Genomic DNA, 21598 nt, shown 5'->3' with positions numbered 1-21598 from the left:
TTCTCGGATGATGAAAAACTATGTTATATTTTACACAAAAATATGTGTAAGAAATGCAATCAACTCCAACATATCTGAAAGTTAGAATGAGAATGTATGTATAGCCATTATAATGTTTTAAACCCTTTCACAATGTATTTCCATTAATAACTACATTGTGTATTAATAATGATTAATGACTTGGACAGGTTAATCTTCAGGCTCCCAACTTTCAGATGATGTAAGACATGTGTTGGTTGACCTGCTATCACCCCTGTCCCCCACCCTTGCACTCTTAAGAAAGGCGGTATAGGTGTTAAACTGCTATCTTAATGTTTCTTAATGTAACTACACAACACACCCAGCAATATTTCCTCTGCTTCGGACACAATCTAAGCATTGCAGATTAGTCCTTTCTTTATCAATTTCCAAAACCGTAATACTCAGCCAACCCACTTCCCCACTCCATGCTATGATTGGACAGGATTCTATAAGCATATTTGGGGGAGGAGTTAAATGGTCCTTTAAAAAGTGGCATCAGGCACTGACCCACACAGTAAATCCAATCTACAGCCGACAAAATGGTTGAATGGACAGACTTCGAGCGCGCCACCATCAAGGACATCTTCTCCAAGATGGACTATGAGTCTGTGGGCCCTGCAGCTCTTTCCAGGTGAGGCATTGTTTCTGCTTTTGTACGTTTTCCTTCACATGAATGTATAAAAATTGCATTCACACATTTTCTTTTATTGAGAGTTATGCATGTATTTCTGTGTTTCCTCAGGTGTCTGATCGTCTACCCCTGGACTCAGAGGTATTTCGGTAACTTTGGAAACCTCTTCAACGCCGCTGCAATCATTGGAAATCCAAATGTTGCAAAACACGGAACAATTATCCTCCACGGTCTGGACCGGGGTGTGCAGAACATGGACAACCTGAAGGAAACCTACGCCGAGCTGAGCGTGCTGCACTCTGAGAAGTTGCACGTGGACCCCGACAATTTCAGGGTAAAGTTGTGGAACTAATAAAAGATGATAATCATGTTCAACAATTACTCAAAAGACGACCAACCTTTCATGTTGCTGATGTTTCTGATGCTTGTTGTGTTGCAGCTCATTTCTGACTGCCTGACCATTGTGGTTGCTGCTCGGATGGGCAAAGCCTTCACTGGTGAAGTCCAGGCAGCTTTCCAGAAGTTCCTGTCCGTGGTGGTGTCCGCCCTGGGAAGACAGTACCATTAGAGAGCTGCAACAGAAGACCTCACATGCTGATCATGAAAAGTGTTTGTTTTTTTGCATGTCTCTAAGGCGTAAATAAATAAAACAATCAACATTTTAACAAGTTTTATTTTGTTTTTCTTGATACTTTCATGGTAAAATCAAGACAATGTGGAAATTATATTATGAAAACCTTTTTCATAAAATATAATTACACTCAGGGGTGGAAAAATGTATACTTAAAAGTAGCATGTAGGATGACCACTTTCAAAGTTTTACATTAAGATGTATAATAATCACAATGTATGTTTTGTATTATTATAATGCACTTTAATATAATAATAATAATAATATGGTGTAGTATGTATTAGTATTAGATTATTAAAAGAGTTGTCTTTGAAATATAATGGGGGAGAAGAGGATACATTTAAATATTCTAGTAAAACAAAAAACAGAAGCTGTGGGACAACTATATACTATAAAGATGTATTTGTACAAATGTATAAGAGCTAAACCTATATGGCACATTACTCTCTCTATCTCCTTTATTTCTGCTTTTATGGTCAAATCAATATACATTGTACATATTCTAGTAAAACATAAAAACGGAAGCTGGGGGGCAAATATAATATAAAGATGTATTTGTTCAAATTTATAAGAGCTGATATGGCATTACTTATATTAATATCTGTCTCTCTCTATCTGTGCTTTGTTTGATCATGTTCTTCTGTTTTATGTTAAATACCTTTACATAAATCCTGTAAAATTAAATATGTTTTTGATTGTGTTCCATAAACAGCTATACTGTCTCTTTAGATGTGGAAAAACCCTCTGCTATTTGTTGTTTCCTACAGCATTCTAGGTATTAATATTGTTTTTCCAATATAAATTCCACTGAACTGACGCTTTGCATGCTGTTGACCTGACTTTAACCCGTTTTAATCTGCAGGTCTGTTCTGAAGAAAAATGAACACCACACAAACAGTTTCATTGCATTTGATCTTTTATTCATATTCTGACTGACAGAGAGTTTCTATACTAAGACCATGCTGCTGTCCGTCAGCGGCTCCTGTTTACAGTTTATCTGTATTTCTCAGAGAGGGCACGAGCCACAGCAGCCAGGAACTTGTCCATGGCCACGTGGACCTCAGCGGTGAAGTCGCCGGGGAACATGATGGCCATGACCACGAGGATGTTGTGATTGAGAATCTGTGAAAATAGAATAATGCAATTTAAAACATGATCAAGCATTATTAAACCTACTGAGTGTAACATATTAAAAGGCTACAAGATCCACAAGATGCTTTTCAATTAGATCTCGACACGAAAGCCAAAGAACAACAAACTCTTCCCGTTCCTCCTCTTCCTCCACCGCTCTATGCTCTACACTGATGTGTAAATCATCATCTTTCACATCTACCTTGAAGTTAGCAGGGTCCACTCGCAGAGTGAAGGCATGCAGCTCACTGAGGTTCAGGAGACCCGCATTCAGGTCGTCAATTTTGGCCACAGCTTCTGCAACTCCACCCATCACACTCTTTCCGTGCTTCTTCACCGACTCAGATCCAGGGCTCAAGTCCTTCCAGTGGGAAAAGTAGGTCTTGGTCTGCGGGTAGACCACCAGCATCCTGAGTAACACATGAGAGTGGGTGAATGAGCGAGTAGCAGTAGGCTGAATCTTTTTTTTAAAACAAACAGATATTTTAGGAGCATCTTGTGCAGTTGGTTATATTTACCTGGACAGAGCATCAGAGCCGATTTCCCCAGCCTTGCCAGACACCTTAGCCCAGAAGGCTTTGACTGCTGCCTTGTCCTTCGCGGTGAGACTCATCTTCCTTGATGCTTGTTAGGTTGAATGCCGATCAGCCCAAACTTTGGTTATTTTATACAGTAAAACCGCGCATGGTCACACCCGGCCCACGTCCAAGATAGGCTGATGTGGACAGCTTCCAAGTGATATGATGCAGCTTGCATGAGATAAACTTCTCATGAAGACTATAGTTTGAAAGAGAACATTGCCACTTCATGCTGATTACATGAAGGTTTTTTCCATGCAGTATAAGTATGTTATTTTCGCCTATTTTGAAATGGTGTATTCTACTGTTCATTAAATACTCCTTTAATTGCAAACATTGTTTATTACTGGAAAGCGGAGACTCTTGTGGTTTCAATAAACCCACAATAAATGTATTCATGTGTGATTTTTTGGTTGATTATTTTTTAAATTCTCGGATGATGAAAAACTATGTTATATTTTACACAAAAATATGTGTAAGAAATGCAATCAACTCCAAAATATCTGAAAGTTAGAATGAGAATGTATGTATAGCCATTATAATGTTTTAAACCCTTTCACAATGTATTTCCACTAATAACTACATTGTTTATTAATAATGATTTATGACTTGGACAGGTTAATCTTCAGGCTCCCAACTTTCAGATGATGTAAGACATGTGTTGGTTGACCTGCTATCACCCCTGTCCCCCACCCTTACACTCTTAAGAAAGGCGGTATAGGTGTTAAACTGCTATCTTAATGTTTCTTAATGTAACTACACAACACACCCAGCAATATTTCCTCTGCTTCGGACACAATCTAAGAATTGCAGATTAGTCCTTTTTTTTATCAATTTCCAAAACCGTAATACTCAGCCAACCCACTTCCCCACTCCATGCTATGATTGGACAGGATTCTACAAGCATATTTGGGGGAGGAGTTAAATGGTCCTTTAAAAAGTGGCATCAGGCACTGACCCACACAGTAAATCCAATCAACAGCCGACAAAATGGTTGAATGGACAGACTTCGAGCGCGCCACCATCAAGGACATCTTCTCCAAGATGGACTATGAGTCTGTGGGCCCTGCAGCTCTTTCCAGGTGAGGCATTGATTCTGCTTTTGTACATTTTCCTTCCCATGAATGTATAAAGATTGCATTCACACATTTTCTTTTATTGAGAGTTATGCATGAATTTCCGTGTTTCCTCAGGTGTCTGATCGTCTACCCCTGGACTCAGAGGTATTTCGGTAACTTTGGAAACCTCTACAACGCCGCTGCAATCATTGGAAATCCAAATGTTGCAAAACACGGAACAATTATCCTCCACGGTCTGGACCGGGGTGTGAAGAACATGGACAACCTGAAGGAAACCTACGCCGAGCTGAGCGTGCTGCACTCTGAGAAGCTGCACGTGGACCCCGACAATTTCAGGGTAAAGTTGTGGAACTAATAAAAGATGATAATCATGTTCAACAATTACTCAAAAGACGACCAACCTTTCATGTTGCTGATGTTTCTGATGCTTGTTGTGTTGCAGCTCATTTCCGACTGCCTGACCATTGTGGTTGCTGCTCAGATGGGCAAAGCCTTCACTGGTGAAGTCCAGGCAGCTTTCCAGAAGTTCCTGTCCGTGGTGGTGTCCGCCCTGGGAAGACAGTACCATTAGAGAGCTGCAACAGAAGACCTCACATGCTGATCATGAAAAGTGTTTGTTTTTTTGCATGTCTCTAAGGCGTAAATAAATAAAACAATAAGCATTTCAACAACTTTTCTCTGTCTGTCTTTATGGTCAAATCAGACATATTGTTACTGTTTCACAATATGCTCAGGGGAGGAAGAGATATTTAAATATATTTAAAAACATTTAAAGTTACGATATGTATATAAAAGTAAGTTCTGCAATAATTTTTTTTTAATTTTTTCAGTATTATCATCGTCATGCACTATATGTATCAGAAGTAAAATAACTCATCAAGCAGAATGACCATTTTGTGTTCAATTATTATGCATTATAGTGTATTATATATATTATTATAACACGGATATGGAGTAGTAGGTGTTGTTGGTATTATTATAAATCATGTTAATAATTTCTCCCTGCGGTAAAAAAATGAATTCAAGTAAAGCCGAACAAACCATGAATTATTTTCAAATTATCTTCTGTTAACGGAATTCAAGACAATGTAATGTGCATATACTTTAATTATCCAAAACGACATATTCCAGGGACTGGACAAACCATAAGCAAGTTCTACTATGTATGTATTGGTCTGCATGTATATCACCAGCATCGTTAATTATACACAAGAGTGCGTAGTGAGTGGATACAAATGGATACAATACTTTTATATAAAATATTGTATATAAATAAAATATTGTAAGTATTTTCGAAGTAGCTCGTGCAGTGGGTCATATACGTCCTTGTCTTTAACACGGGCGCGAGCTTGATGTTTGAATGCCAATTCATTCCACTGTTGGATTAGTCTGCAGAAACAGACACACCCGGGCCTCTTAAAGCGCATAGGATTTGGACAGCTTCCAAATGATATGCTGCAGCTTGCGTGAGATAAACTTCTCACCATTGCTCTGAAAACGACTTTGGAATACATCACAAAAGCACAGGTTAATCAAGTTATTTTCAAAATGTCTTCTGTTAACGAAATTCAAGACTTCACAATGTAATGTGGGTATACTTTAATTATCCAAAACGACATATTCCAGGGACTCAGCCTAACAAAGACAGACTTCCGTAAAACTGTGTTGGGTCACAACACGTCATTTAAGGTCAAGTGCCCAAAAAAATTTGCACTATGTGAAATGGCTATTACTATTATGGGGACTGACATCATCACACATGAATACTTATAGTTTATTGAAAAGATAAGAGTCTCAGCTTTCCATCCATACCCGATGTATGTAATTTACGACTGTTTAAGGAGCATAGAATACAGAAATATGAAACAAAATAAAACAAAATTCATAGTGTTCTGTGAGTTTGTGAAACAAGTTCGTAAATAACCCCCAACATCTCTCACAACTGATCTTTCTTCTTTTCTCATGCAAGTGGCTCATGGAAGTTACTCACCTTATTTGTGTGTGCTTACGCCAAAACAATGGCGGACTCCGTAGTTTTCTCTGGCCCGCTCCCAAACACGGTGACTGATGAGATGTATAGCCGCATGTCAACTTTCCACCCCTGGTTGTCACGGTGGTGTCCAGCAAACAATGTGGGCTTCGTAGATAACTGGCGGTCTTTCCGGGGAAACCCAGGTCTGATTAGGGGTGACGGCATCCATCCCACTTCGGATGGAGCGGATCTCCTTTCTGCAAATATGACCAAGTTTATTGGTCGACCTCGTACATGACAGACCAGGAAGCAGAAGCAGAGTTGTAGTCTTACACCCTTCTCTGCATTCCCTGCATTTTCTTTAGGGCAGATGCCCACCTTTAACTCTATAGAGACTGTGTCTGTCCCACGGCCACTTAAATTAATTAAATTAAAAGTAATCAAAAGAGGAGTTATAGAAAATAACCTCATAAAGGTTAACACCACTATTGCAAAAGTGCAACATGATAGGAGAGTTAAGTGTGGACTCCTAAATATTAGATCTTTGTCTTCAAAAGCTGTATTAGTAAATGAATTAATATCAGATAATGATATTGATGTGTTGTGTCTTACTGAAACCTGGCTGAGACATGAGGAATATGTCAGCCTAAATGAATCTACTCCTCCAAGTCATGTTAATATGCACATTCCTCGAGGCACCGGCCGAGGAGGTGGAGTAGCTGCCATCTTTGACTCGGGTCTGTTAATGGGTCCTAAACCTGGATTGAACTGCAACTCATTTGAAAGCCTTGTTCTTAGTCTTTCACATCCAACCTGGAAAACAGTACAGCCCATTCTGTTTGTTGTGGTATATCGAGCACCAGGTACGTACTCAGAATTTATTTCAGAATTTTCTAAATTTTTTTGTCAAGTTTGGTCCTTAAGACTGATAAGGTTATTATTGTAGGGGATTTTAATATTCATGTGGATGTCAGCAATGATAGCCTTAGTGTTGCATTTAGCTCATTGTTGGATTCGAATGGCTTCTGTCAGAGAATACAGGAACCGACTCACTGTTTTAACCACACCCTCGGCCTTGTTCTTACATATGGCATTGACGTGGAGCATTTAGTAGTGTTTCCACAGAATCCTCTTTTATCAGACCATTGCCTTATAACTTTTGAGTTTATACTACCGGATTGTACAGCATTAGGCAAGAGTTTTTACACCAGATGTCTAACTGACGGTGCTGTTGCTAGATTTAAGGAAGCGATTCCTTCTGTATTTGATTCATTACCATGTCTCAATATAACAGAGGACTCCTGTGCTAACTTTACTCCCTCCCAGATTGATCAGCTCGTCGATGCTGCTACTGGCTCATTGAGAGTGACACTGGACTCGATAGCCCCTCTAAAAAAGAGGATCATTAAGCAAAGGAGGCTCGCTCCATGGTATAACCCTAAGACCCGTATATTAAAGCAAGCATCCCGGAAGCTTGAGGGCATATGGCGTTCCAACGGTCTGGAGGAGTCCCGGTTGGTTTGGTGGGATAGTCTGAGAACATATAAGAAGGCCCTCCGTAATGCCAGAGGAGCCTGCTACTCATCACTAATAGAGAAAAACAAGAGCAACCCTAGGTTTCTCTTTAGCACTGTGGCCAGGCTGGCTGAGAGTCATAGCTCGGTGGATCCGTGTATTCCTATAGACCTCAGTAGTAATGACTTCATGAACTTCTTCAATGGTAAGATTCTGGCTATTAGAGACAGGATCGGTAATCTCCTGCCCTCGACTACTGCCGGTCCATCCTCAGGTGGGATGGCCATGGAGGACGCTGTGGGCCCTGCTGTGTGTCTGGATGGATTTTTTACCATCAACCTCGATCAACTGTCATTAATGGTTTCTACTTCTAAATCGTCTACCTGTCTCCTGGACCCTGTTCCGACTAAGCTGTTTAAGGAAGTTTTACCTTTAGTTAGTGCCTCTCTACTAGAAATTATCAATGGATCTTTACTAACTGGTCATGTACCACAGTCTTTTAAAGTAGCTGTAATTAAACCTCTTCTTAAGAAGCCCACTCTGGATCCAGATGTATTGGCTAACTACAGACCTATCTCTAACCTTCCCTTCCTCTCTAAGATACTGGAGAAGGTAGTCGCAAACAAGTTGTGTGACTTTTTACATAACAATAGTTTACTTGAGAAGTTTCAGTCAGGATTTAGAAAACATCATAGCACAGAGACAGCACTGGTGACAATTACTAATGACCTTCTAGTTGCATCAGATAGGGGACTTGTCTCTGTACTGGTCTTGTTAGACCTTAGTGCAGCATTTGACACCATTGACCATGACATCTTATTACAGAGACTAGACCAGTTGATTGGTATTAAAGGTACAGCACTAAGCTGGTTTAAGTCGTATTTATCAGATCGATCTCAGTTTGTATTTGTAAACGATGAGGCCTCGGTTACCACTGCCGTTCGCCATGGAGTTCCACAGGGTTCTGTGCTTGGACCAATTTTATTCACCTTATATATGCTTCCTTTAGGCAATATTATCAGAAAACACGCCATAAACTTTCACTGTTATGCCGATGATACTCAACTATATCTGTCGATCAAGCCAGATGAAATCCACCAGGTCGCCAAACTTCAAGCATGTCTTAAAGCCATCAAAACCTGGATGACCTGCAACTTCCTGCTGCTGAACTCGGACAAGACTGAAGTTATTTTACTCGGACCAGAACACCTCAGAAATCAAGTATCTGATGATATGGTTTCTCTGGATGGCATCGCTCTGGCATCTACCACCACCGTAAGGAATCTCGGAATTATTTTTGACCAGGACCTGTCCTTTGGCTCCCACGTGAAACAGATCTCAAGGACCGCCTTTTTTCACCGGCACATCCTGTCTCATCCTGAGACATCCTGTCTCAACGCGATGCAGAAACATTGATCCACGCATTTGTTACCTCAAGACTGGATTACTGTAACTCCGTCTTATCAGGCTGCCCTGGTAAATCCCTTGGATCTCTCCAACTGATCCAGAATGCTGCAGCTCGTGTACTAACGAGGACGCGGAAGAGAGATCACATTACTCCTGTACTAGCTGCTCTCCACTGGCTTCCTGTAAGATCGAGAATCATATTTAAAATCCTTCTCCTTACCTACAAAGCCTTAATTGGTGATGCACCATCATATCTTAAGGACCTTTTAGCGCCATATTACCCCACGAGAGCATTACGCTCACTGAATCAACCACAGCAGGATTATACCAACGAGTTTAGCTCCCCGTAAACTACACCAAGGCGTTTAGCAAACTGCAAACTATACCAAGGAGTTTAGCTCAAAGTAAACTACACCAAGGAGTTTAGCTCAAAGTAAACTACACCAAGGAGTTTAGCTCACTGTAAACTACACCAAGGAGTTTAGCTCAAAGTAAACTACACCAAGGAGTTTAGCTCAAAGTAAACTACACCAAGGAGTTTAGCTCACTGTAAACTACACCAACGAGTTTAGCTCAAAGTAAACTACACCAACGAGTTTAGCTCAAAGTAAACTACACCAAGGAGTTTAGCTCACTGTAAACTACACCAACGAGTTTAGCTCAAAGTAAACTACACCAAGGAGTTTAGCTCAAAGTAAACTACACCAAGGAGTTTAGCTCACTGTAAACTACACCAACGAGTTTAGCTCAAAGTAAACTACACCAAGGAGTTTAGCTCAAAGTAAACTTCACCAACGAGTTTTGCTCATAGTAAACTACACCAACAAGTTTAGCTCAAAGTAAACTACACCAAGGAGTTTAGCTCAAAGTAAACTACACCAATGAGTTTAGCTCACAGTAAACTACACCAACGAGTTTAGCTCAAAGTAAACTACACCAAGGAGTTTAGCTCATAGTAAACTACACCAACAAGTTTAGCTCAAAGTAAACTACACCAAGGAGTTTAGCTCAAAGTAAACTACACCAACGAGTTTAGCTCACAGTAAACTACACCAACGAGTTTAGCTCAAAGTAAACTATACCAAGGAGTACCATCATACCATATTTATCATTTGATAACTAAGATGTACTTGAAATGTTTTTGTTTTTTTGTTATTCATGTTTTTTTCTTCTATTGAATGGTATATTTGAAACTGAACTAGTTCATCTTTATCTCAGTGATAGTGTCCAAATGAGCACAAAATATCACTGGTTTGTAAAAACTACACAGACAAGAAAATAGATGTAAATGTTGATCAAAATCGTATTCCCTTTTGCTTATAATAAAACAATTAAACAACTCAAACGTTGACACTGTCAAAAGTATTTCTCTCTCATTATTTGAGAAAAGTTCATATTTGTGTTCACTATGACCCTGAAATTCTGTCTCTTCTGTTATCATATACTGAATGAATGCAAGCAAAACTACAGAGCAAAATCACACTCTTTCTGATTGAACCAATCTATAAACTGTCTGAAACAATGGATTTCCGCGGCCCCAAATGGGCCCCAAAAAAAATTGCCACACACATACCCTAGGGGTTAAGCCCCCCCTTTCATTAAATCCTAGAAACACCCCTGAGATAGACCAGCGGTCCCCAACCCCTGGGCCGCGGCCCGGTACTGGTCCATGGGTCCCTTGGTACCGTGCCGCAGAGAAAGAATTTATGAAAAATCTGAAAAATGTTTTATTTTGAAAAATGACCGCATACATCCGTCTGTGCGTAGCCTCAAACGTAACATCTTGACACATGTCAAGAGGTTACGTGATACGTTTCCCCAAAAATGAAACTTAAAAGTCTGTTTCAACTCGGTGTTCTGGATTAAAATCAAGGCAGAGTTACTGAGATCGCAAAAAAGCTCTGAAACCCTGCCTCCATTTCAACATCCTGTCTTTGTAAAGTGGGTTTTAATTAAGTTACAGAGTGCACATAAAGGTTTAAGTTACAGAGTAGAGTCAGTAGACTGGACATAAAGACGCGTCGGGGGTCGACCTTCTTCTCCTGTCACCCCGAGATGGGACCGGCTCCTAGCAGAGAAACAAGCTCAGGGCTCCCACTAATTCGGCGTAATGTTGAGTTGTGTCTTTATGCACTTTATAATTGTCTTTTTGCCGGTCGAATCATTTACGTCATATTTATTACGTCATATTTTTCGCCCACACCGTGAAGGCCGGTCCATGAAAATATTGTCTGACACAAAACCAGTCCGTAGCTCAAAAAGGTTGGTGACCGCTGAGATAGACAAAATTCAGATCCATTAATAATGACGACACCAGGTGCCACCAAAAATGGGGGAAAATCCTGGCCTTACAAGAGCATTTAAGTCCATTTTACATGTTTATAATATAATTCAACCATAAGTACGAACATAAATCATAAATATGACTCCAAGTACTCGAAAGTGACTCGAGAGAGCTCCCCAAGTTATGGAAATATCAATTTGTATATCCTTAGCTTGATGCCACACATGAATGCCGCACCTTTCTGGAAAGCTTACGCCAATTGCGCCAAAACTAGTCAGACAAAGCTTCAGCAAGATATCAACCACATTGCATTTTTTTTTCAGCCAAAAAATTGAAATATGACTTACTTATGGGTGAAACGATACTTACTTGATATGCATTGGTGCATCTGCTTGAGCAGATCCTCTGTGTTGTGGAACCAGAGGCGTCCAATGTCCAGGAAGAAAGTTGGGGCATTTTTGCTTTCAGCGGACTTAAAACTACGGTTCACAAAATCTGCACTAAATTAATTACTAAAAATCTTTAACTTCACTTAATCAAAGTCAAACTTTGGAGAGAAGTTTTTTCTTTACTGTGTTCTATCATCAAACAATGAATGCATTGCCTTGGCTTCAAGGGTGTGAAAATACAATGCTATTGCTATACAATGATTACTTTGTTATAGAACAATAATAGAGTACGGTTACAGTGAAGGACCTTTGCGTCGCACCAAGTCCTCACTGCTGTTCACTGGATCACTGAGCCTGAACTACATCATGATGATCCTGTGAGTCTGTAAATTCTGGCAGTTCTAAAACAAGTATATAAAAAGGGGTCCAGGTGTCAATACAAAATTGAGACACAAAATTGCACACATATAAATTAGAATAAATTAGATTAGACGACAGCAAAATAAATAGTTTGGGAGGGTTTAGGCTCCAGAGCTAATCCAGTGATTGTATTTGATTACAATATTTAATTAAATATTTGATCTTGGCATTAACTTGGTAATTTAAATGTATGTATCATAAGTAGGCTGGACACGAATGTTTGACTGTTTGGCTTTTGCTTAAATGAGTATGAATTTTGGTATTTGGATATTTGTTGTCTCTTTTATTAAACCATCGGGAATACAAAAATGCACAAAGCGTGTCTCCAAAAAAACATTTAACAAAATAACATTTGAACACATCATAATAACGTTATAATTTACTTTATTCAATACATATTTTTACTGAGTAGAGGTGGAGCACATCATAATGTAGCAAATGTAACTCAACCCAACCTCACTGAAGCAAACGTCCTACAGCTGGATAGCAAGCAAATCCACAGCCTTAATTGTGTTGTAGCGCCACCTAGTGGATTGATCATCATTGAACATCATTGTGGCCTATACATTATGCAGATTCGTGTCCATAACTGGTATGAGTATAATGATTACGATATACAAAAAGTGCATACATCTGAACATGAATCCCTGCAGTAAGGTTGCCAAGCATTTCCTTGATACTATTGGTCTGAAATTGGCATAGCTCTTTGTTTAATCTCTCAATTCATCTCAACTTATTTTTGTTCTTTTTCACTGTTTTAAAGCACTGAGCTGTTATTCTAAACAGAGTTTTTAAATGCAGAAAATGTATGCCGAGTTCAAAGATAAAATCAAGTATGTGCTGATATTTAGACAGGAAGTGTCCTAAAGTGTTACGAGGTAAATACGACGTTTGGTTAAACCGATGAGCTACCGAGTAATGCATCCCTTTTCATTTCAGCTTAAGTCGCTATTAAATGTATGAACTCCACACTGTAAAGCCAAAACGCCCCTGAATGTGCTGATAAAGTCATTGGATTGTATAAATTACATTGTGGTTAAATTATTCAGCAGAGTTCAATTGCATTACCTCCTTTCCCAGACCAGGTGAGTAACATTATCACACTGTCCTGTCTAAACAGCTCAGTCCTGTCAAGTGTCTGAAAAGGAACGTAATAGTGCAATATTCGGTGAAACTGATTTCATGTGACGCCTGGCTGTTAGCTCAGTCAGCACTTGTTGCTGTATATTGAACTGTTAGCTCTGTTAGCATCGTTAGCTGAGAGCAGAAAAGAAAAAACTCTCAACTGAATGCTGCATTAGGGCTCATATAAAGAAGAATGTGTTTCAAAGACAGTTGTCTTTATCGCAGCTACAGTACTTTAGGTCCAGATCCTCGACTGAAGCGCCCTCTGCTGGTCATTTACATGAAGGTTGTTTGGAAGTAGAGGGCTCCAGTCCACATTTGAGTTGTATTGCTTGATTCTCGGACAAAGCACTATTGTGTAATGCTGATAAACGCATCTTGCAACATATTCCATATGCGTGCACTTTCATTTTAAACTGCAGAAGAAAAGACAGAAAAATATACAAATTGTATTGTGAAAGTGGACAAACAAAAAATTGTACTGAACCACAACCAATGAACCCGTTTCTATTTATGTCTGCAATATTCAAGTTGTCATTCTACTGTTATCAATGTTAACACAGTAGCCTATACTTGGCCGGCCCACCGGCCATCTAATCACATGCTTTTGGGAGGGGAGCTGGGAGGCTTTAAAAGATGCTTCTGTTGTCTGAGAGCACATGATCTACTGAGCAGCACAGGACAATCTAGAGCCGGCACAATGGTTGAATGGACAGACTTTGAGCGCGCCACCATCCAGGACATCTTCTCCAAGATGGACTATGAGACAGTGGGCCCTGCAGCTCTTTCCAGGTGAGTCTTAACTCTGCATTAACAAGATGTGCTTGAGACGAAATCCTCAACTATATTTCAGGATCAGGATTTCGTTCTGTCATTGTGCAAAATGTGTTTCAGATCATCACAAATGTTCATTTCCTCCCCATCTAACCCTGTAACATGTATTTTTTTCCCCTCAGGTGTCTGGTCGTCTACCCCTGGACTCAGAGGTATTTCGGTAACTTTGGAAACCTCTACAACGCCGCTGCAATCATGGGAAATCCACTGGTTGCAAAACACGGAACGACTATCCTCCGCGGTCTGGACCGGGGTGTGAAGAACATGGACAACCTGAAGGAAACCTACGCCGAGCTGAGCGTGCTGCACTCTGAGAAGCTGCACGTGGACCCCGACAATTTCAAGGTAAAGTTGTGGAACTAATAAAAGCGGACAATCGTGTTCAACAATTACTCAAAAGACGACCAACCTTTCATGTTGCTGATGTTTCTGATGCTTGTTGTGTTGCAGCTCATTTCCGACTGCCTGACCATTGTGGTTGCTGCTCAGATGGGCAAAGCCTTCACTGGTGAAATCCAGGCAGCTTTCCAGAAGTTCCTGGCCGTGGTGGTGTCCTCTCTGGGAAGACAGTACCATTAGAGAGCTGCAACAGAAGACCTCACATGCTGATCACGAAATGTTTTGTTTCTTTTGTCTCAAAAGCAAATAAAACAAAAAGCAAATCCACCAAGTTTTTTGTCAATAATTTGTATCACAAATAGATGTCAAGATGAATAATAGTATTTTGGACAACAAATGACCTTCAGTGAAGATGGTGAACAATGGCACTGAAAAAAAAGATGAATGAAAGAAAATGAAACAAATTAGAAAATGAAACAGTATCTTATGTCATTACAATACATTAACAAAACAATATTTTGATTGTACTACTGTTGCTGTTATTATAATGGAAACAAATGTAGGTTGCCTTAAATTAAATAATTAGCTCCACAGAATATATTGTTCCCATTAAATTCACATGCAAAGTAGAAATCTTCTGCTTTATTAACAACATTGTTAATCAAAAGTTAAATAAAACAACAAAAATATAATAATAACACTAACTACTTTGTCATGTCTCACAGTTCTCACAGATTTTTTAACAACGCCACATAAAGAGTTAATCTATTTAAATATTCGAAAAAACGTTGATTGTACCAACATAATATTGTTGTTTTAAGGATATGAGCTGTTTAAAGTTGTTTACTTGCTCTTGTTTTCTAATGTCTAGGAATTATGAAAATATAGTAAGTTTAACATCATGAATATGGCTGCAACTAACGATTGTTTTCATTGATTACTCTGCCGATTGCTTTGTAAGTTAATAAATTAATCGTTGACATCTTGAAGAAAGAAAAAATCATCACACTGACAGATATTTCATTTCACATATAAATTGAGAAAGATAACACATTCTGGCATTTGACAGAATCTGGAAACAACAAATTTGCGGGTTTACATCGTAACAATATTGATTGATGATCAAAATATGTCTTATTAAATGTTCTCTATATTGATGCACAATGAATCGACTAATGGTTTCGGCTCTAATGTTTGGTTGAGTGTAAAATGTGACTTGCTTGATGATGTAGCTCTGCTTTGTGCTGTAGATGTGACTTTCAATCTCCTCAATGACCCAAACCATCACAAATAAGAAAACAGAAAACAACAATTGCTTTGCTTTTGGCTTGAATGCATTTATTGATCATTATGCACGGTAAGCTCATGCTGCAGTCTCCGTCATCTTCTCCTGCTGCTTATCGGTACTTCTCAGCCAGGGCCAGAGCCAGAGCAGCCAGGAACTTGTCCATGGCCACGTGGATCTCAGGAGTGAATTCGTTGGGGAACATGATGGCCAGGACCACGAGGATGTTGTGAGAGAGAATCTGTGAAAAGAAAGCAATCACACAGATGTTACATATATGGAGCTTTTTGAACTCCCCACACCAATCACACATGGGAGCTTTATGTGCATGAACACAACAGATGGACCTGTTGCAGGTCTGGAACCCCGTCAAAGAGTTTGAGGAACACTTCATATCACAGACTATTATCTTGTAGTGACTGAGGCTCTGCACCTTGAAGTTGGCAGGGTCCACACGCAGAGTAAAGGCATGCAGCTCACTGAGGCCCAGAAGACCTCCTTTCAGGTCGTCGATTTTGCTCACAGCTTCTGCAACTCCAGCCATCACAGTGACTCCGTGCTTCCTCACAGCGGGAGAGGTGGGGCTCTGGTCCTTCCAGTGGGAGAAGTAAGTCTTGGTCTGCGGGTACACCGTCAGCATCCTGGGTCACACAAAATACAAAGTGAGGCGTTTATAAATGAATCAGTAAATGTTGGAGCAGGTTACATCCCTCAGTGTGTGGTATAGTTACCTGGCCACAGCATCAGTGCCGATGTCCTCTGCCTTTCCAGACACTTTACCCCAGAAGGCTCTGACGGCCTCCTTGTCCTTAGCTGTGAGACTGGTCATGTTGGCAGTTGAATGAGTTCTGCTGAATGCTGTGATGAGCCCAAACTCAGAGGGCTTTTATGCTTAAAACAGAGCATGGACACACCCAGATCCTCCTCTACAAGCTGCACAAGGCGTTCCACGTTACGTTGCAGCCCCCATGAGATAAACAAAAACTATCATTGTGGCTCTCGAGCTTCTTTGGAATTGATACAATCTTGTCAAATCATCAGAATTGAAGTGTGTATGCTTTAGATTAGAAGTCCAGTTTAAAAGTTCTTCTGAAACAGTGGTGGAAGAAATATTCAGATATTTTACTGAAATTAAAAAACGTAAGTATTAGCATCGAAATATACTTAAAGTACCAAATGTAAAAGTAGCAGAATAAAAAGCTTTATTTCAGATTCATAATTATTCTATGTTATAATCATTGTGATAAAGTGTTCATCATTGGTAAAGGTGGGCTGAATTGAATTACTTTATAATACTGTGTAGCTAGAACTATTGTATCATAATTGATGAATCTATTTATTTATTTGTCATTATAATCTACATCTCTAGAGTAACTAAACTTGTCGAATGAATGTAGTAAAAATGAGATGACAATACTTCGAGGTAGAAAGTTCCATGAAAGTAGTACCTCAATTAAATACAGTAATTTATGTAGATTATTTAAAGATTTTCTTTTGAAATAAAGTGAACTATAGTGGAGTGGATGTTAAATTAAAATATGAAATAAAGTAAAAAAAACATAAGCACTGTTTAGGCCAACTATATATTCTATTTTGTTATTTGCACAAATATTTAAGAGGAGCTAATCATATATGTCATGTCTCTCTGTGTGTTTGTGCATGTGTGTGTGAGAGTGTGTTTGTGTTCAATTCTAAATGTCCTCTTCAGTTTGTGATCAGCTTCTACTTCATCATTTATTAATAATCTAATGAAGTTAACTTTAAAGATTGCTGTCCAAGGTGCTGATGCTGAGATCAAAAGATACAGACAAAAGAGGAAAACCAGCATCAGTAAAGATGTAAACACTTTTCCAGTAAATGTCTCCAAAAGCACTCTATACACTATCATCTATATATTAATCATTGGGGATCTGAAGTCCTTTGCATATTTGCATTGTTTATGAATCTCCGTGCAGCTGCAGAAATTTTGCTGCCAAACTATTTTGAATTCTTCTGTCTCAGAGATACCTAATCTAGGCAGAGCAGATGCGCCCTTCTCTTATCAATGTTGCAAATCCATAACACAGAACTTGGCCGGCCCACCACCCATCCAGTCACACGCATTTGGGAGGGGAGCTGGGAGGCTTTAAAAGATGCTTCTGTTGTCTGAGAGCGCATGATCTACTGAGCAGCACAGGACAATCTAGAGCCGGCACAATGGTTGAATGGACAGACTTCGAGCGCGCCACCATCCAGGACATCTTCTCCAAGATGGACTATGAGACAGTGGGCCCTGCAGCTCTTTCCAGGTGAGTCTTAACTCTGCATTAACAAGATGTACTTGAGATGAAATCCTCGACTATTTTTCAGGATCAGGATTTCGTTCTGTCATTGTGCAAAATGTGTTTCAGATCATCACAAGTGTTAATTTCCTCCCCATATAACGCTGTTACCTCTATGTTTTTTCCCCCTCAGGTGTCTGGTCGTCTACCCCTGGACTCAGAGGTATTTCGGTAACTTTGGAAACCTCTACAACGCCGCTGCAATCATGGGAAATCCACTGGTTGCAAAACACGGAACGACTATCCTGCGCGGTCTGGACCGGGGTGTGAAGAACATGGACAACCTGAAGGAAACCTACGCCGAGCTGAGCGTGCTGCACTCTGAGAAGCTGCACGTGGACCCCGACAATTTCAAGGTAAAGTTGTGGAACTAATAAAAGCGGACAATCGTGTTCAACAATTACTCAAAAGACGACCAACCTTTCATGTTGCTGATGTTTCTGATGCTTGTTGTGTTGCAGCTCATTTCTGACTGCCTGACCATTGTGGTTGCTGCTCAGATGGGCAAAGCCTTCACTGGTGAAATCCAGGCAGCTTTCCAGAAGTTCCTGGCCGTGGTGGTGTCCTCTCTGGGAAGACAGTACCATTAGAGAGCTGCAACAGAAGACCTCACATGCTGATCATGAAACACGTTGTTTCTTTTGTCTCAAAAGCAAATAAAACAATAAGCAAATCCACCAAGTTGTTTCTCAATAGTTTTTTGAAAAAAAAAAGACTGATCTTCAGTGAAAATGCTGATACAAATGCAATTAGAGTGGATGACTGATCTAAAAAAAGATGAATGAAACAAGATAAAAAACATTGGAAGATGAAACCCCATTGTTTGTAATAAAAATACATTCACAAAACAATGTTTGGTTTGTACTACTGTTGCTGTTATTGTTACAATTATATTGGAAACAAATGCAGGTTGCCTTTAATTAAATGGTTAGCTCCACAGCAATACAAATCAATAAAAACAACAATAACAAAATATTAATAATGACACTAACTCCTTTGTCATGGCTCACAGTTCACATGGATTTTTGAAGAGTTTAATCTATTTTCTAATTCTGAGGAAAAACATTGATGTTGACAAAAATAATGTTTTTGTTTTAAGGAAATAAGCTATTTCAAGTTTTGTATTTTCTCTAGTTTTGTGAAGTCTGTGAAATATGAAAATATAATAAAGTTTAACATCATAAATATGGGTGCAGCTAGCAATTGTTTTCATTGATTAATCTGCCGAATGCTTTGTATGTTAATACATTAATAGTTTCTTCTACAAAAGGCTCTCAGGTGACGTCTTGACATTTTTTGTTTCTTCACACTGACTATTTATTGCACACATAAAATTGAGAATGATAAAGACACACCCGGAACCTCCTGTATATAGTCACATCACAACTCTCTCCCCAATTTGTTTCCCTTTTGACCCCGCCATCATATCATAAAGATAGACACAATATTAATAAGTCAATAAGTGATGTATTGGTGTCACAAACATCATTCATTCAATTCAAAGCTTCGGACACCAACACCATGGTGTCGTTATGATCACTCTGCCTGTTTTACATTTATTGTCCACTTGGTGGCGCAGTAGAGCAAATGAAGCCCCAGGAAGCTTCGGAAATAGTAAATGTTTTCACAGACACTGAGATAAGCCCCGCCCCCTTTCCGCAGCAAATGGTTACAAAAAAGCGAAAAGGTGAATTAACTACATGAAGTCGAGCGAGTGAACTCAGCTTTAGGGTCGGTTTTGACCGAGTTATAAAAATAAGATTTGCTTAACTGGTAATTTTTTAATTGAAATCGAGGGGTATACTGACAAAGAAAAGGCCCAGAGGCCCACACCAAAAATATGAAAACATACAACAATATTTTCATGGATAAGGAAGCTTAACAAGGTAACCAAGAGATGAGAAACAAATTGGATGATAGATAATTGTTTTTAGTGTGTTTTACAGCTGATTTAAGACATGGGTCGGCACAGACCCGTTAACACGAGAGATGGTACTAGAAAGCTAACACAAGAGGAAGGATGAAGTTAATCAGCGTTGTGGTTCCGAAGATCCTTTAGGTAACGTCACTTGACTTATTCGTCTCTTTTCTTGTCCGATAATGGGCGCCGTGGGGCTTCGCTTGCAAAAGGTTTTAAGGAGTGTGAATAGATGGAACTCTCCTTCACATTTTTTTTCACCCAGGCATGGACCTGCGACCCACTGAAAACGGGTCCCACCAGTTGAGAATCACTGTGCTAGAGATTAAAAGAAATGTGTTGCATCAAGGCTTGTTGAGCTGATATCAAGGGGGACACAATTTTGAGGACACCACAGCCTTCCACTGATGTGCTGAATTTTATTAAATGATTAATGTCAAAGGATGGACATGAGAAAGGACTGCAAAATATGCAAATCGTGATGAACTGTCAAGAAGAACATCATCTAAAAAGCAGTAGACAAGGCAGACCCAAAATCTATCTAAAATGCCACATAATTACATGACATATTTGCACAGTTAATAACAAATTCCATTGAAGATGGTGATCAAGATAAGGATTGTAATTTGTAAAACATATTATATTTTAAATAATCAAGCTGATTAAACCCCATGTCCTTCCCAAAGGAACTGTTTAAAGCCACTCTTTAATTATACAGAGCATTTGCATTTCATATTCAAAAGAAAAGACCTTGTATGTAGTTTTACATTTCATCGTTGAGGTTTTCCTATGCGTTGCATCTGGGACATGTTTGTTTGTCTTCGATCAACACTCTTCCGGTGATCTTGTACTCCAGCAACCACCAGTTGATCAAATTCCCTGGGCTGTAGGTTAGATCAGCCATGTAGCGCTCGATCTGACAGGGTGAACGGACGTAGTTCCACATCTGGACGTCAGACATCATGCCGACAAAAGACTGCGGCTTGGAAAACCCCCCGCCATAGGAATCCTGCTCCTGTAGTGATTGCAATGAGTTGAGGTAAAAACATTGAGTTACAGATTTTTCTTTTAAAATCAATATTTGACAGACATAAAATGAACACAAAATGTGTCAATCTTCAGACATTTTTGGATTAACTATGTTTATCAATTAAACTCACTTGTCCGAGGATAGTAATGGGCTTTACGATGTTTGATCCACCAACGTATTTCATAATTGAAGGCTTTCCATTTAACCACAGCTGCACAAGACCAGTTTTAGAGTCCCATGTAGCACAAATAGACTGCCATGCGTTCAGTTTGCAGTCCTGCTCTCCAAATGTTACTGCTTTATCCCCGACATAGAGATTAAACTCATTACTTGGAATAGTCTTAAATATCAGGAAGGCATTATTAACAAAGGATGTGGACATAGAGAATAGTGAATGCGCTCGGCTGAGGTCTGTAATGGATCTGCAGGCATTGAATGAAAAAGATATATTATAATAAAACATGATGCTTTTATAGTCAGAGATAAAGGGAGTTAGTTCAATCATTTTGACCTAAAGTTACCTAAAGGATCTTCGGAACCACAACGCTGATTAACTTCATTTAAAATGCTGAAATACAGTAAAGCCTTGTGGGAAGAGTTCTATCGGCTCAGAATTTTTTTTAACATACCGTTAAGTTTATGTAATTACATAAACCCCGTAGCCTCGCCGTCACTTCTGCGTGGCGGC

General features: G+C 39.5%; 7 protein-coding genes across 7 annotated transcripts; 4 read left to right on the top strand and 3 right to left on the bottom strand.

The window, feature by feature from the left end:
• The first annotated feature begins 539 nt into the window (after nucleotides 1-539).
• On the top strand, nucleotides 540-1322 carry LOC306749856 (hemoglobin subunit beta-2-like). Its single transcript, XM_079233194.1, has 3 exons — nucleotides 540-652; nucleotides 764-986; nucleotides 1092-1322. The coding sequence occupies exons 1-3, from the start codon at nucleotides 561-563 to the stop codon at nucleotides 1218-1220; spliced, it is 444 nt and encodes a 147-aa protein (XP_079089320.1). The 5' UTR covers nucleotides 540-560; the 3' UTR covers nucleotides 1221-1322.
• Nucleotides 1323-2181: 859 nt separating this feature from the next.
• On the bottom strand, nucleotides 2182-3050 carry LOC306749862 (hemoglobin subunit alpha-1-like). The gene is made up of 3 exons (XM_079233200.1): nucleotides 2933-3050; nucleotides 2617-2824; nucleotides 2182-2405 (listed from the first exon to the last, which is right to left on the bottom strand). The coding sequence occupies exons 1-3, from the start codon at nucleotides 3025-3027 to the stop codon at nucleotides 2277-2279; spliced, it is 432 nt and encodes a 143-aa protein (XP_079089326.1). The 5' UTR covers nucleotides 3028-3050; the 3' UTR covers nucleotides 2182-2276.
• Nucleotides 3051-3936: 886 nt separating this feature from the next.
• On the top strand, nucleotides 3937-4746 carry LOC306749855 (hemoglobin subunit beta-2). Its single transcript, XM_079233193.1, has 3 exons — nucleotides 3937-4074; nucleotides 4186-4408; nucleotides 4514-4746. Exons 1-3 carry the CDS (start codon nucleotides 3983-3985, stop codon nucleotides 4640-4642), a joined length of 444 nt encoding a protein of 147 aa, XP_079089319.1. The 5' UTR covers nucleotides 3937-3982; the 3' UTR covers nucleotides 4643-4746.
• Nucleotides 4747-13863: 9117 nt separating this feature from the next.
• Nucleotides 13864-14674, top strand: LOC306749859 (hemoglobin subunit beta-2-like). The gene is made up of 3 exons (XM_079233197.1): nucleotides 13864-13975; nucleotides 14140-14362; nucleotides 14468-14674. The coding sequence occupies exons 1-3, from the start codon at nucleotides 13884-13886 to the stop codon at nucleotides 14594-14596; spliced, it is 444 nt and encodes a 147-aa protein (XP_079089323.1). The 5' UTR covers nucleotides 13864-13883; the 3' UTR covers nucleotides 14597-14674.
• Nucleotides 14675-15737: 1063 nt separating this feature from the next.
• Nucleotides 15738-16487, bottom strand: LOC306749861 (hemoglobin embryonic subunit alpha-like). Its single transcript, XM_079233199.1, has 3 exons — nucleotides 16373-16487; nucleotides 16075-16282; nucleotides 15738-15882 (listed from the first exon to the last, which is right to left on the bottom strand). Exons 1-3 carry the CDS (start codon nucleotides 16468-16470, stop codon nucleotides 15754-15756), a joined length of 435 nt encoding a protein of 144 aa, XP_079089325.1. The 5' UTR covers nucleotides 16471-16487; the 3' UTR covers nucleotides 15738-15753.
• Nucleotides 16488-17817: 1330 nt separating this feature from the next.
• On the top strand, nucleotides 17818-18669 carry hbbe1.2 (hemoglobin beta embryonic-1.2). Its single transcript, XM_079232992.1, has 3 exons — nucleotides 17818-17929; nucleotides 18096-18318; nucleotides 18424-18669. The coding sequence occupies exons 1-3, from the start codon at nucleotides 17838-17840 to the stop codon at nucleotides 18550-18552; spliced, it is 444 nt and encodes a 147-aa protein (XP_079089118.1). The 5' UTR covers nucleotides 17818-17837; the 3' UTR covers nucleotides 18553-18669.
• Nucleotides 18670-20667: 1998 nt separating this feature from the next.
• LOC306749570 (serum amyloid P-component-like) lies at nucleotides 20668-21292 on the bottom strand (the record flags this gene model as incomplete). Its single annotated transcript, XM_079232882.1, has 2 exons — nucleotides 20668-20895; nucleotides 21041-21292. 2 exons carry the CDS (start codon nucleotides 21290-21292, stop codon nucleotides 20668-20670), a joined length of 480 nt encoding a protein of 159 aa, XP_079089008.1.
• Between the last annotated feature and the right edge of the window lie 306 nt (nucleotides 21293-21598).

Source organism: Taurulus bubalis (assembly GCF_910589615.1).
Source record: "Taurulus bubalis genome assembly, chromosome: 17".
Taxonomy (NCBI): domain Eukaryota; kingdom Metazoa; phylum Chordata; class Actinopteri; order Perciformes; family Cottidae; genus Taurulus; species Taurulus bubalis.
This window is presented reverse-complemented; position numbering and strand designations above follow the sequence as displayed.

What these genes read in the sequence shown, in the direction of transcription:
- hbbe1.2 (XM_079232992.1), top strand. Translation starts at nt 17,838, where the DNA reads ATGGTTGAATGGACAGACTTCGAGCGCGCCACCATCCAGGACATCTTC. An exon ending in GGCCCTGCAGCTCTTTCCAG is followed by an intron (nt 17,930 to 18,095) that starts GTGAGTCTTAAC and finishes TTTCCCCCTCAG; the next exon opens with GTGTCTGGTCGTCTACCCCT. An exon ending in TGGACCCCGACAATTTCAAG is followed by an intron (nt 18,319 to 18,423) that starts GTAAAGTTGTGG and finishes GTTGTGTTGCAG; the next exon opens with CTCATTTCTGACTGCCTGAC.
- LOC306749862 (XM_079233200.1), bottom strand. Translation starts at nt 3,027, where the DNA reads ATGAGTCTCACCGCGAAGGACAAGGCAGCAGTCAAAGCCTTCTGGGCT. An exon ending in GGCTCTGATGCTCTGTCCAG is followed by an intron (nt 2,825 to 2,932) that starts GTAAATATAACC and finishes TGTGTTACTCAG; the next exon opens with GATGCTGGTGGTCTACCCGC. An exon ending in TGGACCCTGCTAACTTCAAG is followed by an intron (nt 2,406 to 2,616) that starts GTAGATGTGAAA and finishes CTATTTTCACAG; the next exon opens with ATTCTCAATCACAACATCCT.
- LOC306749856 (XM_079233194.1), top strand. Translation starts at nt 561, where the DNA reads ATGGTTGAATGGACAGACTTCGAGCGCGCCACCATCAAGGACATCTTC. An exon ending in GGCCCTGCAGCTCTTTCCAG is followed by an intron (nt 653 to 763) that starts GTGAGGCATTGT and finishes GTGTTTCCTCAG; the next exon opens with GTGTCTGATCGTCTACCCCT. An exon ending in TGGACCCCGACAATTTCAGG is followed by an intron (nt 987 to 1,091) that starts GTAAAGTTGTGG and finishes GTTGTGTTGCAG; the next exon opens with CTCATTTCTGACTGCCTGAC.
- LOC306749855 (XM_079233193.1), top strand. Translation starts at nt 3,983, where the DNA reads ATGGTTGAATGGACAGACTTCGAGCGCGCCACCATCAAGGACATCTTC. An exon ending in GGCCCTGCAGCTCTTTCCAG is followed by an intron (nt 4,075 to 4,185) that starts GTGAGGCATTGA and finishes GTGTTTCCTCAG; the next exon opens with GTGTCTGATCGTCTACCCCT. An exon ending in TGGACCCCGACAATTTCAGG is followed by an intron (nt 4,409 to 4,513) that starts GTAAAGTTGTGG and finishes GTTGTGTTGCAG; the next exon opens with CTCATTTCCGACTGCCTGAC.
- LOC306749861 (XM_079233199.1), bottom strand. Translation starts at nt 16,470, where the DNA reads ATGACCAGTCTCACAGCTAAGGACAAGGAGGCCGTCAGAGCCTTCTGG. An exon ending in GGCACTGATGCTGTGGCCAG is followed by an intron (nt 16,283 to 16,372) that starts GTAACTATACCA and finishes TGTGTGACCCAG; the next exon opens with GATGCTGACGGTGTACCCGC. An exon ending in TGGACCCTGCCAACTTCAAG is followed by an intron (nt 15,883 to 16,074) that starts GTGCAGAGCCTC and finishes TTCTTTTCACAG; the next exon opens with ATTCTCTCTCACAACATCCT.
- LOC306749859 (XM_079233197.1), top strand. Translation starts at nt 13,884, where the DNA reads ATGGTTGAATGGACAGACTTTGAGCGCGCCACCATCCAGGACATCTTC. An exon ending in GGCCCTGCAGCTCTTTCCAG is followed by an intron (nt 13,976 to 14,139) that starts GTGAGTCTTAAC and finishes TTTTCCCCTCAG; the next exon opens with GTGTCTGGTCGTCTACCCCT. An exon ending in TGGACCCCGACAATTTCAAG is followed by an intron (nt 14,363 to 14,467) that starts GTAAAGTTGTGG and finishes GTTGTGTTGCAG; the next exon opens with CTCATTTCCGACTGCCTGAC.